At 43.9% G+C, this 13,487-nt stretch overlaps 1 protein-coding gene across 4 annotated transcripts in view; it reads left to right on the top strand.

Annotated features, from left to right (window-relative positions):
• Positions 1-13,487, top strand: part of LOC137431456 (uncharacterized) — a 58,897-nt gene that overhangs the window by 38,401 nt on the left and 7,009 nt on the right. For all 4 annotated transcript variants that reach the window (XM_068122802.2, XM_068122793.2, XM_078780634.1 and 1 more), the window contains exons 14-15: positions 10,745-10,827; positions 11,573-11,667. In XM_068122802.2, coding sequence (XP_067978903.2) covers positions 10,745-10,827; positions 11,573-11,667 — 178 coding nt within the window. The remainder of the gene's footprint in view (positions 1-10,744; positions 10,828-11,572; positions 11,668-13,487) is intronic.

The following is a 13,487-nucleotide window of genomic DNA, read 5'->3' as shown; positions in this document are numbered from 1 at the left end:
TGGAAATGTGTGATGGTTTAAATGTGAACTGGGGGATTTCACATGTAGCAGGCCATGGCAAGCCTTGTAACACCTTTTACACCATCTATGGAATTGTACTGAATTGTGCTGAGTTGTGTGGAGAATTGAATGGCAGCGGGGGAGGAAGTGTGTTTTGGGGTCTTGTGGGTGGGGAAGGTGTGTGTGTCCGCAGGTACAGAGCAAGCTCTGAGGAGCGATGCCTGCGGGCCCCCCCACTCTGCGGCAATTACCCCTGGCAGCCGGTGGTAACTGGAAATTGGAGCTCGTCGGTGGAGGGTCTGGTTGGGCGCCGCGGGGTGAGGAAGTCCCCCGGTGACCCGTGTTGCTGCGCGAAAGCAGGAGGCAAAGGAGCCTGGTGTGTGTGGAGACCCTCACCGGCGAGGTAACGGCGGAAAGGGGCTGTTGGGCTGTCACGGGGCCAAGAGGTAAAGGGGGGGGGGGGGCAATGAACTTGTAAGTCGGTTGACTTGTTTTTGGGACTGCGGGCACCACAGCCTGATGCGCCCCCACCATCTTTTTGTGCGGTACCTCCCCGCTGCCTAGTTGAGGAATGCACACACATGCGAATGACATCAATGCCATGGTCCTGCAGGGGGGGTGTATTGAGAAGAACCTTATTGATTTTTGAAATGCCTTGATGACTTATGGAATGAGAATGAGTGGTTAAGGGGTTGTGTTGTACGAAGGTGGGCGAAATCCACCGAGCCATGTCACTCACCTGTAACATCTGGACAGGGCCTGTGGAAATTTAGGGGGATGCATTGGGGATGGCCCCGCAGGTAAGGTTGTGTCTTGTGGCATCCACCGGGGGACACGGTCTGTAGACCGGGGTATGTACAAAGGTTAGAGTTTTGAGTTTTTGGAAAGATGGTTAAGTTTTGTGGTTAAGTTAGTGTTGTGTGTTGTTTGTTTCCTCCCTCCACAGGAACAACGAAGAAAATGTACATACTTGCATGATGGTTCAGGGGTTTAGCATGTTAAGGAAGTGTAGGTAGGTAGTCCGACTCACTTCCCACAGCCCTTCCTGATTTATTTCATAGGTTAATTAAGTGTGTGACAGTAAGTGTTGGGGGGGGGGGCTGTGTTATGAATTTGGTAGAGCAACATCTAGAGCTAGGTAGATCTGAATAGGTAGGTATTCGACTGTCGTGACAGGGACTCTACATGTAATAAGTTCTTGATGTTGAGGCGTTTGTCGGGGTAAGATATATGATTGTGGATCTACCTGGAGATTCGAGTGTTAAATAGTGAGGGATTAAAGGTAACGCCCCTGTGAGTTTCACCTAGTAGTCAAACCTTTGTCCATTATGGCACTCCAAACCACATAAACATTAGTTAGGTCCTTAGCGCAACATTAAATAATTCCTTTCCCTGACAATGACTTCGGAACAAACGGACAGGAAACCAGGCTAGGACACCGCCGATGATGGCCGCAGCCAGCTACACCTCCGCTGGGCCTCGAGTGCCACGCGCTATCACAACACTACAGGCCTGTGATTCGGTGGAGGGCACTGATTGGGTGGCGCACCAAGGAACGTGACGTCACCAGCGAGGTTATTTAAGGGAGCGCCGAACGCTCTCTTGGTTCTTTGTTCTTCTTGTTCTCTTGCCTCTCTGGCGTCTGGCAGTGCAGCTTTTGGTCTCTTGTGGTTCATGCTTTGAGTTGCGCAGCAGTTGAGAAGAGTTCTGCAGAAGAGTTGGCTGCCAGCACTCCCGCAGAGAGTTCACTTCAGTTGAGCCGGAGGAGTTGAGTTGAGACCAGTCCCGGAGCGAGTTGGAGGGACGAGACGTGCAGTCAAACCTGCGTTCTCCCCGTTCCTGTCTTTTCGTGCTTCGTGTGGGGATCGATCTTGGGTGAAGCCGCTGGCCTGCGTTGGGTGCCTTGGAGATTGGTGCACCGACCTCGTGGGCGGCGAGAGGATCGGAGCTTGGAGAAGGCCTGGTGGCGGCTGAGCGCGGCCGTGTCACAAGAAGACGACAGAGACAGATAAGCCCGGGCTCCGCGTACACTGTACACGACGTGACGTGTTTCTTTTGTAATTCATAATCTCCCTCGTATCGTGTTTGATATCTGTTGTGTGTGGGATCCCAATTTAGGCTTCTGATTAGAGTTATTACCGGCGCGGGCTTTTCCACTGTCTTTATTTTTCATTAATAAATCCTTGTATTATTTTCTGTATATATCTGAACGCAGTTTCCTGGGTGTTTCATTTTAATAGATAAGGCTGCGGAGCTTGCTGTGTCCGCCATTCCGCGCGTTTAACTTTGTGTTGAGTTGGAATCCGCCATTGAGTTTTCGCCTCGGGAGTGTAAAGTCTCGCAATCGGCCATCCGTAACTGTGGTGTTAATCGCGGTTGCGTAACAATACTATACAGTCGGACCCCGACATTCGCGGTACCAACATCCATGGGTTCCGCGTATTTGTGGTTGATAAATTGTGACCTACTTCTACATTCATGGCCCCGTGTCCCACGTATTCATGTTTTTTTTTACGGGTGGAAAATTATTTTTTTCCATGAGCCGCGAGCATAATGAAACGGAAAACCAAATACGACATTGGATTCATCAGAAGGAACCCGAATAAGCAAAGATGGAGTCATCAGGAGGAACCTGGATAGGATTCGGGTTTCAGCCACCACTCCACAACCATCAAACCCATCCAGGCGCAGCCAAGTGAACCTTCCAGAAAAATCTCTGCAAGAATTCACTTCTCCTTGGACAGATAGATGAAGAAAGAAAGAAAGAAAGAAAGAACAAGCAAGAATTAGAATGAATAAGGAGAAATGTGAAAAAGTATAAAGAAATATGAAAGGAACAAAGATCCCTACCTCCTAGCCGTAGCTCCTTCCCCTAACTCCTAGCCCTAACTCCGAGCCCTAACTCCTAGCCCTAACTCCTAGCCCGAACCCCTAGCCCTAACCCCCAGCCCTAACTCCCAGCCCTAACTCCTAGCCCTAACTAGTATACAAAACTCCTAGCCCTAACTCCTAGCCTTAACTCCTTGTCTTAACTCCTAGCCCTAACTAGTATACAAAACTCCTAGCCCGAACTAGTATACAAAACTCTTAGCCCTAACTCCTAACTCCTAGCCCTAACTCCTAGCCCCAACTCTTAGCCTTAACTCCTAGCCTTAACTCTTAGCCCTAACTCCTAGCCCTAACTAGTATACAAAACTCCTAGCCCTAACTAGTATACAAAACTCCTAGCCCTAACTAGTATACAAAACTCCTAGCCCTAACTAATATACAAAACTCCTAGCCATAACTAGTATACAAAACTCCAAGCCCTAACTAGTATATAAAACTCCTAGCCCGAACTAGTATACAAAACTCCTAGCCATAACTAGTATACAAAACTCCAAGCCCTAACTAGTATACAAAACTCTTAGCCCTAACTCCTAACTCCTAGCCCTAACTCCTAGCCCGAACTCCTAGCCCGAACTCCTAGCCCTAACTAGTATACAAAACTCCTAGCCCTAACTAGTATACAAAACTCCCAGCCCTAACTAGTATACAAAACTCCTAGCCCTAACTCCTAGCCCTAACTCCTAGCCCTAACTAGTATACAAAACTCCTAGCCCTAACTAGTATACAAAACTCCCAGCCCTAACTAGTATACAAAACTCCTAGCCCGAACTAGTATACAAAACTCTTAGCCCTAACTCTTAGCCCTAACTCTTAGCCCTAACTCCTAGCCCTAACTAGTATACAAAACTCCTAGCCCTAACTCTTAGCCTTAACTCCTAGCCTTAACTCTTAGCCCTAACTCCTAGCCCTAACTAGTATACAAAACTCCTAGCCCTAACTAGTATACAAAACTCCTAGCCCTAACTCCTAGCCCTAACTCCTAGCCCTAACTCCGAGCCCTAACCCTGAGCCCTAACCCTGAGCCCTAACCCTGAGCCCTAACCCTGAGCCCTAACCCTGAGCCCTAACCCTGAGCCCTAACTCCTAGCCCTAACCCTGAGCCCTAACCCTGAGCCCTAACCCTGAGCCCTGAGCCCTAACCCTGAGCCCTAACTCCTAGCCCTAACTCCTAGCCCTAACTCCGAGCCCTAACTCTGAGCCCTAACTCTGAGCCCTAACTCTGAGCCCTAACTCCGAGCCCTAACTCCGAGCCCTAACTCCGAGCCCTAACTCCTAGCCCTAACACCTAGCCCTAACACTTAACCCTAACTCCTAGGTCCTAGCTCCAGCTCCTAGCCCTAGAAAGATGTTGGGAAGAACCCAGATAGATAGATTTCAACATTTCTTCCTCAGGCAAAAATGCAGCAACAGTTACAAGCTACCAGGGGTCCATCAGCGGGGAAGCAGAATCTACACAGCATCAGGATATGGTACAATCGTAATGAAACGGAAAACCAAATACTACAATGGAGTCATCAGAAGGAACCCGAATAAGCAAACACAGTTATAAAACACATCTTCCACCAGCCACACACAAAGCTAATGGACGTACGCAAAACACATATCTTCCATGAGCCGCAAGCATGACCTGCTTATACATTGTCGGCTTCTACATTCGACATATGGTTTAATTAGTCCATGAGAGTAGATAGTGTTTCCAAGTCGAGGCACGTTTCAATAAGCCAAAACAAAATGGCGGCTTAAGAACCCAGCGATGTGATAGTGGGCTGACCAAGATGGCATACTGCTATTTTGGTAATGCTTTGTTTTGTTTTTATGAGCACACCGTTAATCATCTTCAAAAAGGGTGTTTTACCACACACAAACACCCAGTTTTCATTCATGCACACCCTTGGAGTTCGAGAAGTATGCGTACAAAGTTTGGGGTTGCTAGCTTTAATAGTTTTGGTGTTGTATTATTATACATTATACACACACACACACACACACACACACACACACACACACACACACACACACACACACACACACACACACACACACACACACACACACTGAAACACACTGTGTTGTATTATTATAGATAAAGCTTGAGTGCTGAACATGTAAATATGCCCATGATTGTCTTTCTGGACCCATATCATACATCCGTTCTACCGAGGGTCATTCTTGTTTATTATGGGATAAGTGAATTGGGGAGGAGAAGATGAGCAACCCATGGAGGTTAATGAAAGGAGGAAGGAATGAGACCAAGGAACATGAACGATTAACACAACAGAAATGCATAAAGAGAAAAGGGAATTGGATTGCAATGATGAACGCAAAGGCTGTTTGCAATGGTTAAAGAGCAGTTTTGGGATGGAGGATAGAAGGGAGGGAGTGGAGATGGCGACAAAGGAAGAAAATGAGTAGCACACGTGAGGCCTGCTGTTTGGGAATACTGTCGGGGATGAGGCGTAGCGTTTTATTGAAAGTATGACTAATAGATCATGTTCATTGGGACTGCGAGTACTGTCGCTTTGCATGAACTAATTAAATCACTTTACCAATAAAACACTGCTGCGATTACTTTAACAGCCATAATTAATCTCATATTCTTGTAGAGTTGACCACATTGAGCTACCATTACTGGTTACCTCCAACCACCAAAGGTGGATGGAGGTTATGTTTTCACCTCTGTCTGTTTGTCTGTCTGTGAACAAGATATCTCAAAGTGGTGGAGGGATTCGGACGAAATATGGTGGAGAGGTAGTGTATGTGACTAGGACTAAATGATTAGATTTTGGTGAAGATCCGGATTCGGATCTGGCTAGTCGAATTTTTTAAGTGATTGTTCACCATTGGGAGATAGGGCCAAAAGCTATACATAGCAGGATATATCAAAACTTGGTGGACGGATTCAGCCGAAACTTGGTGGACAGGTTGTGTATGTGACAAGGAAGAATCGATTCAATTTTGGTGAAGATCCGAATCCGGATCCGGATTTTTTGTTTTGTTTTTTTGTATACAGAGTCGAGGCTCGCGAAAGAGCTAACATTTATCAAACAAACAAATCAAACAAACAAGTAAACAAAGTATATAAAAATGGGAGCGGTCGACAAGATGGGGAGAGAAGGGGAGGAAGCACACAAGCACAACATTTGAGGGCAGGGACATCGGGAGATGTGTGGGAGGCAGAGGGCCTGGGGGGAGGCAGGATAGGTATAAAACGCAAGGACACCAAGGACTTCCAGGAAAGAAGACAAAAGTCACCTCAAAAAAGTGGATTTGGGGTGAAATTAGCGGGGGTAGAAAGGATCAAGGTTTTGGATTGGGGAAGATAAGAGATGGTGGTGAACAGCCGTTTTAAAGACCTGGAGGGAGGAGTGGGATTGAAGGGAGTGGGGGAGTTTGTTCCAGAGGCGGGAGAAAAGAGGAATGAAGGAGTGAAGGTGAGCAGAGAGTCTTGATTTTGGCAGTTTAACCATAAGAGGGTTGCAGGCAGATCTTGTGCGACCTGCAGGAATATTTGGGGGACAGAGCCAAGAGAGAGCTGGGGGAGCAAGGCCGGAGAGGAGTCGGTAGAAGACGGAAAGACCACCAACCTGCCTGCGGTGAGTAAGTGAAAGGCCCTCGGAGATAGCGTCATCGCGGGAGATTCCAATGATTCTGAACGCTTTGGTTTCAACAGCGTGAAGACGAGCTAGGTGTGAGGCAGGAGCACCAGCCCAGAGGGGAGAGCAGTATTCCATTGAGCTGCGGATGAAAGCCTTGTATGTGGTGAGGAACTCAGGTGTGCCAAGGAAGGACTTCGCACGACGGAGGATGCCCAGTCGGCGACTGGCTTTGGAGGCCAGCTTGGAAATGTGGTTTTCCCAGGAAAGATCATGGCAGATAGTGAGACCCAAAAGCTTGAGTGACAGAACTTCTTGGAGAGGATTATTCAGAAAGTGGATGGGAGGGTTGTCCAGTCGGTCTTTTCGGAGAGACATCGTAAGAGTGTGAGATTTGTCAGGATTGAAAGACATGTTCCACTTGTTTGCCCAGTCTGTGATTTTGTCCAGGTCTGCAGAGAGTGAGGAGGCTGCAGACTGCCGACCTGAGGGATGAGGAATGGAGCGGCAGATAGTGGATCAGAGAATTTTAAAAACGATTCTTCACCATTGAGAGATCTGGCGAAAAGCGATAAATAACACGATATCTCAAAAACTTGTGGACGAGTTATGACTAAACTAGGTGGATGAGTTGGTGAGGTGACAAGAACAAGTCGATTAGATTTGTTTCAGGTCCGAATCCAGATCCGGCCTATCAGTGGGATACAAAACATAAACTGTTCACCAGGTGGAGGTTTGCGCTCCACCGTGTTCCGTTTTAGTTAGCTATGCACTGCCTTTTCTGGTAATATTATTTTTCGTAATTCACATTTTCCCCATAATTAATAACTGGGTGTTGTATTAGCAAGAGATCCTTTAAGTAACACAATATTCTACATCTTTTAGGATTCAAGAATATCACAATATAGCTGATGTCGGAGATCATGTTTTTTGCACTTATGAATGTCAACAGGTGAAGCCACCATTCCTGGAACACGATGCATCACATTTTGAAAGGTGATCATCTTACGAACAAATAAATAAACCATTCAATTCATAATGTCAAATCCACTTTGTGACCCAACATTTGAGCTTCCAATGATGACGGTTAAATGAAATTATAACGGCAGACAGTGCAAGCAAACAAGACAGCCATAGCAGAGAAAATATCACATAAAGGTGACAAGTTGTTTGCTTCGACGGTGATCAAAGGTTCATGGATCATGGAGGGCCTTGTGCAATAATTACATGCAGGACAAGCACATCAGTATATGTTTGTATACGTTTACATAAATTACGAGGACATTAATAAACTAGAACGGCACTCAGTAGAGATCATACCTCTACCTGGTTGGCCATATCACTCAATGGTGAAGAATCGTTTAAATATTCGACGAGCTGGATCCGGATCCGGATCTTCACCAAAATTGAATCGAATTGGTGCAGAAAACCACTTTTGCACTTGTCTTAGTGTGGAAAAGCCACTTTTCGCACTTGTGTTAGTGTTGAAAAACCACTTTTCGCACTTGTGTTGGTGCAGGAAACCACTTTTGCACTTGTAGTAGTGTGGAAAAAACACTTTTTGCACTTGTGATAGTGTTGAAAAACCTTCCTTGTCTTCTTCTTCCTTGTCACACACACACAACCTGTCCAACACGTTTCGTCCAAATCCATCCATAACCTTTTGAGATATCCTGCTATGTATATGTTTGGCCCTATCTCCCAATGGTGAAGAATCACTTGCAAAAATTAAATAATTCTCATATCCTGATCCATATTCAGATCTTCACCAAAATCGAATCGAATCGTCCTTGTCAGACACCCAACCGGTCCACCAAGTTTCAACCAAATCCATCCGTAACTTTTTGAGATATCCTGCTATTTGTCGTTTTTGGCCCCATCTCCCAATGGTGAAGAATCACTTTTAAAAATTCTACTAGCTGGATCCAAATCCAGAGCTTCACCAAATTATAATCATTTCGACCTTGTTACAATGTTACATGCACTACCTCTCTGCCAAATCTCGTCCGAATCTGTCCACAACCTTTTGAGATACCTTGTTCACAGACAGACAGACAGACAGACAGGGGTGAAAACATAACCTCCATCCACCTTTGGTGGCGGAGGTAACTAAAGGATATTTGAAAAATAAGCAAAAGGACCCCCTCACATACACTGAAATTTCAAGTCCTGCTGAGAAAACGCACACCGACTGCGCTTTCCCATCATGGGCAACAGCATTGACATGTTTCTACATGGGAATATAGACTCAGAGCAACCCCATTGCAGCTTATTGTGATGACTAATACTCCAAGAACATTCAAATTCCCTGAGACAATCAAAACATCTGTGTCATTCACCCAAACTGTTTGATGATTACCTAATGCACTTTTAATGATTGCGCTCCTCGCCCTCGTTTGTTTAAGTGATGTATACGAGGCCCTGCTGAAAGGTAATACCCCCTTTTCTTTTTTTCCAAAACGGGTAAAGATATTCGAATGAAACCAAGACAAATGCTAACATCAACCTTTGTTCTACTCTACCATGGTGCTTATTTATTTCTAAACATAATCACCACACATTTCTACCAGCGTTCAAGTAGTTTTGTGATGCCATCACCATAGACCTGTCCATACTGTTGACTTAACCAGTACTTCACAGCGGCCGTTACACCAATGTTGGGAGACAAATTGTCTCCACAAAGGTGTTCCTTAGGTTTGGAGAAGTGATGAAAATCTGACGGACGAAAAATCTGACCAAAATTGAACGTCTCTTACTCTTCGGATCGTCATGGTGCACCCAACTCTCATCCCCAGTACTTAAGGCTTCCCAGCACTGACAGTGTCGTGCGGCCCTCTGCCATCTTGACAAACGTAGCACTGAGACATATGTCAGAATCATGAAATCTTGCACCCAGTAATTGTTTTTTTATTTTTTTTATGGGATATTGCCCGCCATAAATACTACAAGGCCACTTGAGGATGGGGCTACACAAAGAAAAGAAAAAGCAGAACAATCAGCCCCTTGCACTGCAACAAGACAAATGAAGAAAGTTGTCTCTTCACAGAACAAAAATTGCTGGGAGGGGTTAGCTAGTCTGCTTTGAGACAACAGTGCCTCGAGCCCCATTTTTGGTAGACTGCCGACCAAGGCTAACGAGCTCAACCCACCCAGGTTTGAAATCAGAGTTGTCCTTCTCCGAGGCAGACAGCCGGCCAAGGCTAATGAGTTCCACCTACCCGGACCGGAGCAAGCCTGGTTTTAAGGTGCCAGACACCCACCTTTTTCACTAAACATAGGGGAAATACCCCCGGCACTCACTTGGTAGAATAAACAGTATACTGCACCGACTAAAACCAATTTAAATGTTTGCTAGAAGACAGGGCAGCATGTAGAATCATACTAACATAATCATAAGACTTCAAACAAACAAACAAAAAAAAAAATACCTATTTTGGGGGGCAACTCCCCCCTTCCCACACCCCTCCCACCCACCTCCTCAGACCACAATTTTTCCAATGCCTTGAACAAACATTGGTACATCACGGATGATGAATGTTGTGGTGAAGTTTCATCGAAATTGTGTGTGTAGGTTCTGAGAAAAAAGCAGATGCATATTTTGGGGGGGAAACCCCCACATAGACCCCTAAAGGGGCAGAGTTTTTTGAATGCCGTGAACAAACTTTGATACATCACAGATGATGAAGGTTGTGGTGAAGTTTCATCGAAATTGTGTGTGTTGTTTCGGAGGAAAAAGCAAATTCCTATTTTTGGGGGGTCAAACCTGGACCCACTTTGACCACCAGTAAAACCCCTGAAACCCCGATATTTTTAATGCGGTGAACAAACATTAGTCACAGCATAACAAATATAATTTGTGCCAAATTTGGTCACAATCCCATCAGCGGTTTCGGAGAAGAAGTTTCAAGTGTTTACTGACGGACGACGCGTCATCGCATAATCTCCCCTGAACTTCATTCCCGGTGAGCTAAAAATCATTGAAATTATCAACAAAGTCTTTCGTCCAGTCTGCTATTCTCGTCGATGTGCTTTTATATCCAGTCATAGTTTGCATTTTCTGCCAAGCAGCTTGAGTTCTCTTTTCATTCTACAAATTAAATTCACTTTCTTTCCTTTTTACAGATGACTGCATCGTACTATGTTGTTGATTATGTACTTCAGGCATGTTTTTCAATAATTGCTATTATACCTTAGAAAGATTCTAATGGCAGGGCACTTAAAATTGCCTCACCTTGCCTTTTCTATTTCCACACACATTTCAGATCCTGTTTGAACACACCTATCCAGATATATCATCTGTCGGCAGGTACCTTGGAAGCCCTCTGAATTTTGCCTATTCAACTTGGTAAGCATATTGTTTTTCTTTCCTACTAGTACTAATGAACTGCTCTAGAGACTCATTAAAATGATGTCTTCCGCATGACTTTTGATATGATAATTGCAAAAAGAAAAATCGAAATCTTTAAGTTTGAACTTCAAGAAAATCTTCTTTGCAATTATCTTATGAAGAGTAGGGTCAAAACATATGTTTGTTTAAATGAGAGTTCACGATATCTCTGATAGAATATGGCCCCCTGACTGTTTGTTCACTTAACCAATGTGAATTGATTCTTATTTTGGACTATTGTACTGGAATTCAATTTTCAGCATTGGTATGTTTGCCAAGTGACAAGTACATTGAATGAAACACGATTCAGCCATGAATGAGTTGTAACTTTAGTCATCACAATTTTCGTTCATATGGCTAGATTGAAAGCAGCATTTTCTTGGACAAGTTGTCACCACAATCCACGCGAGTAACTAACTTCCTGAACCACAGTATGTTCATCAAACGTATCAAGGCCAAATACCTTTTGATCCAAAACCTTTGAATCAAAATTAATGTTTTTATATTTCTGAGCAAAAATGTTTTTGACATTTTCAAACAAGCGTACATCTTCCATTATTGCATTGTGGATCCTGTTGACATCCGTTAGCGAAGCGATAAGTATTGTTTTTGCAATTTGTTTAATCTATTTTGCATTTACCATGAATATACAAGCTATGACTCTCTTCATTCCCTTTTTTTTCCCCCTAAATATGCACCGCAGTACTGGCTGTGACTTGAAGGGGAAAAAACACTTCGATTGTTACTTGTTTGAAGCAGCCACCAAAGAATGCTCCGAGGAGATTGTCAAGAGGATTGGTATGTGGGAAATGGCGGACTTATCCTTAATGCGGATACATGTTTAGCTTTTAAAAGCATTATAAACTAAAAGCCGGTCAGATTCTAATCGTCATAGTGTTGCATTATTGTATGGTACTTGCTTTTGAGGGGAGCAACAAATTAACTTATTCTTGGATCCATAACTTTGAATGAATTCATTTATATAATCGGTTAATTGACATGTAAATGCAAGAAAATTACTATAACGGCACTCGTTAGAGCGCATACCTCTGCCAGGCTGAACAGTTTAGGTTTTGTATCTCACTGATAGGCCACATCTGGATTCGGACCTGAACCAAAATGTAATCGCTAGTTCTTGTTGCCGACCCAACTCATCCAACTAGTTTTGTCACAAGTCATTCACAATTTTTGAGAAATCATGCTATATGTCGTTTTTTGGCCCGATCACTTGATGGTGAAGAATCACTTAAAAATTAAAGCTCTCATATCTGGATCTGTGTTTGGATCTTCACCAAAATCGAATCGATTCAACCTTGTCACACACCCAACCTGTCCACCAAATTTCGTCTGAATCTGGCCATACATTTTTGAGATATCCTGTTCTCAGACAGGGGTGAAAACATAACCTCCGCCAACCTTCAGTGGCGGAGGTAAAAAAAAAAGTACAAGTTGTAAAAGATTTTTACAAAACAGAGAACGTTTGTCTGGCTTTTTGCACTACTCCCAGCAAAAAAAGCTGTTGAATCGTAATTGGTGGTTAAAGATGTGAGAAAAATTGAGTGACAAATAAATAAGAATACGCAAAAGAAAAAGCAGGAATCTGTTTACCCATTTCCAATGGGGTTTCTTAAAAAAAACATTTTCATGAGCTTTCTATAAGCAATAAGACAAGTTAGGATTCAGTCACACGGACTAAAAAAAAAAAAAAAAATGTTAAGGCCTGTTGGTTATAACAATCAAAATTTTAGATTGGCACCAAAACTTTAGATTAAAACAATATTATTGGCACCTTTTAGAGGTTGTTAGAAATAATTAGATTTCAAGCAGGTGATTTCCTTTACTTTGGAATTGAACTCACCTACGGTGAGTTGCAGGTGCCTGCAATATTAAAATCACTCATTCAAACGGTTGGAATGGAGAAAAGGAGTTATTCTGCTGTTTTGTGTCACTGTGTGTACCACAATGAGCATGGAGAAAAGAAAGAAAACTAGAGAATTGTCTGAGGAGGTCAGACACAAGATTGTAGCCAAGCATGGACAATCTCAAGGCTACAAGTCCACCTCCAGAGACCTTGATGTTACTGTGTCCACCGTACACAATGTTATCAGGAAGTTTAAGGCCCATGGCACTGTAGCCAACCTCCTTGGACGTGGCTGCAAGAGAAAGCTTGTTCGAAGATTGCAGCGAAGGATTGTTTGAATGGTGGAGACAACACCTCGATCACCTGTCAAACAGATTCAAGCTGATCTTCAGACACAAGATACGATAGTTTCAACTAGCACCATCCGTTGCCAACTCGATGAAAGGGGGTTCTATGGTAGGAGACCCAGGAGGACCCCACTGCTGAGAGAGACATAAAAAAAGCCTGACTGGAGTTTTCCAAAACACACCTGAACAAGCCAAAATCCTTCTGGGAGAGTGTCCTGTCAACATATGAGACCAAATTAGAGCTTTTTGGTAAAGCGCATCATCTCTATGTTTACAGAAAGCAAAATGAAGACAACAACAAACAACAGGCATTTTAAGGCCATTTTTGTGAGCCTTGCAGTCCCCATGACAATCTTCTCCATTTTGCCCTATTTTCTGCATCTCCCTTGATGAGGAGGATGATGTGGTTG

This window comes from Myxine glutinosa, chromosome 1, assembly GCF_964187855.1.
Source record: "Myxine glutinosa chromosome 1, kmMyxGlut1.1, whole genome shotgun sequence".
NCBI classification, from domain to species: domain Eukaryota; kingdom Metazoa; phylum Chordata; class Myxini; order Myxiniformes; family Myxinidae; genus Myxine; species Myxine glutinosa.
The sequence above is the reverse complement of the archived record's forward strand: the minus strand, read 5'-3'. Positions and strand labels throughout refer to the sequence as shown.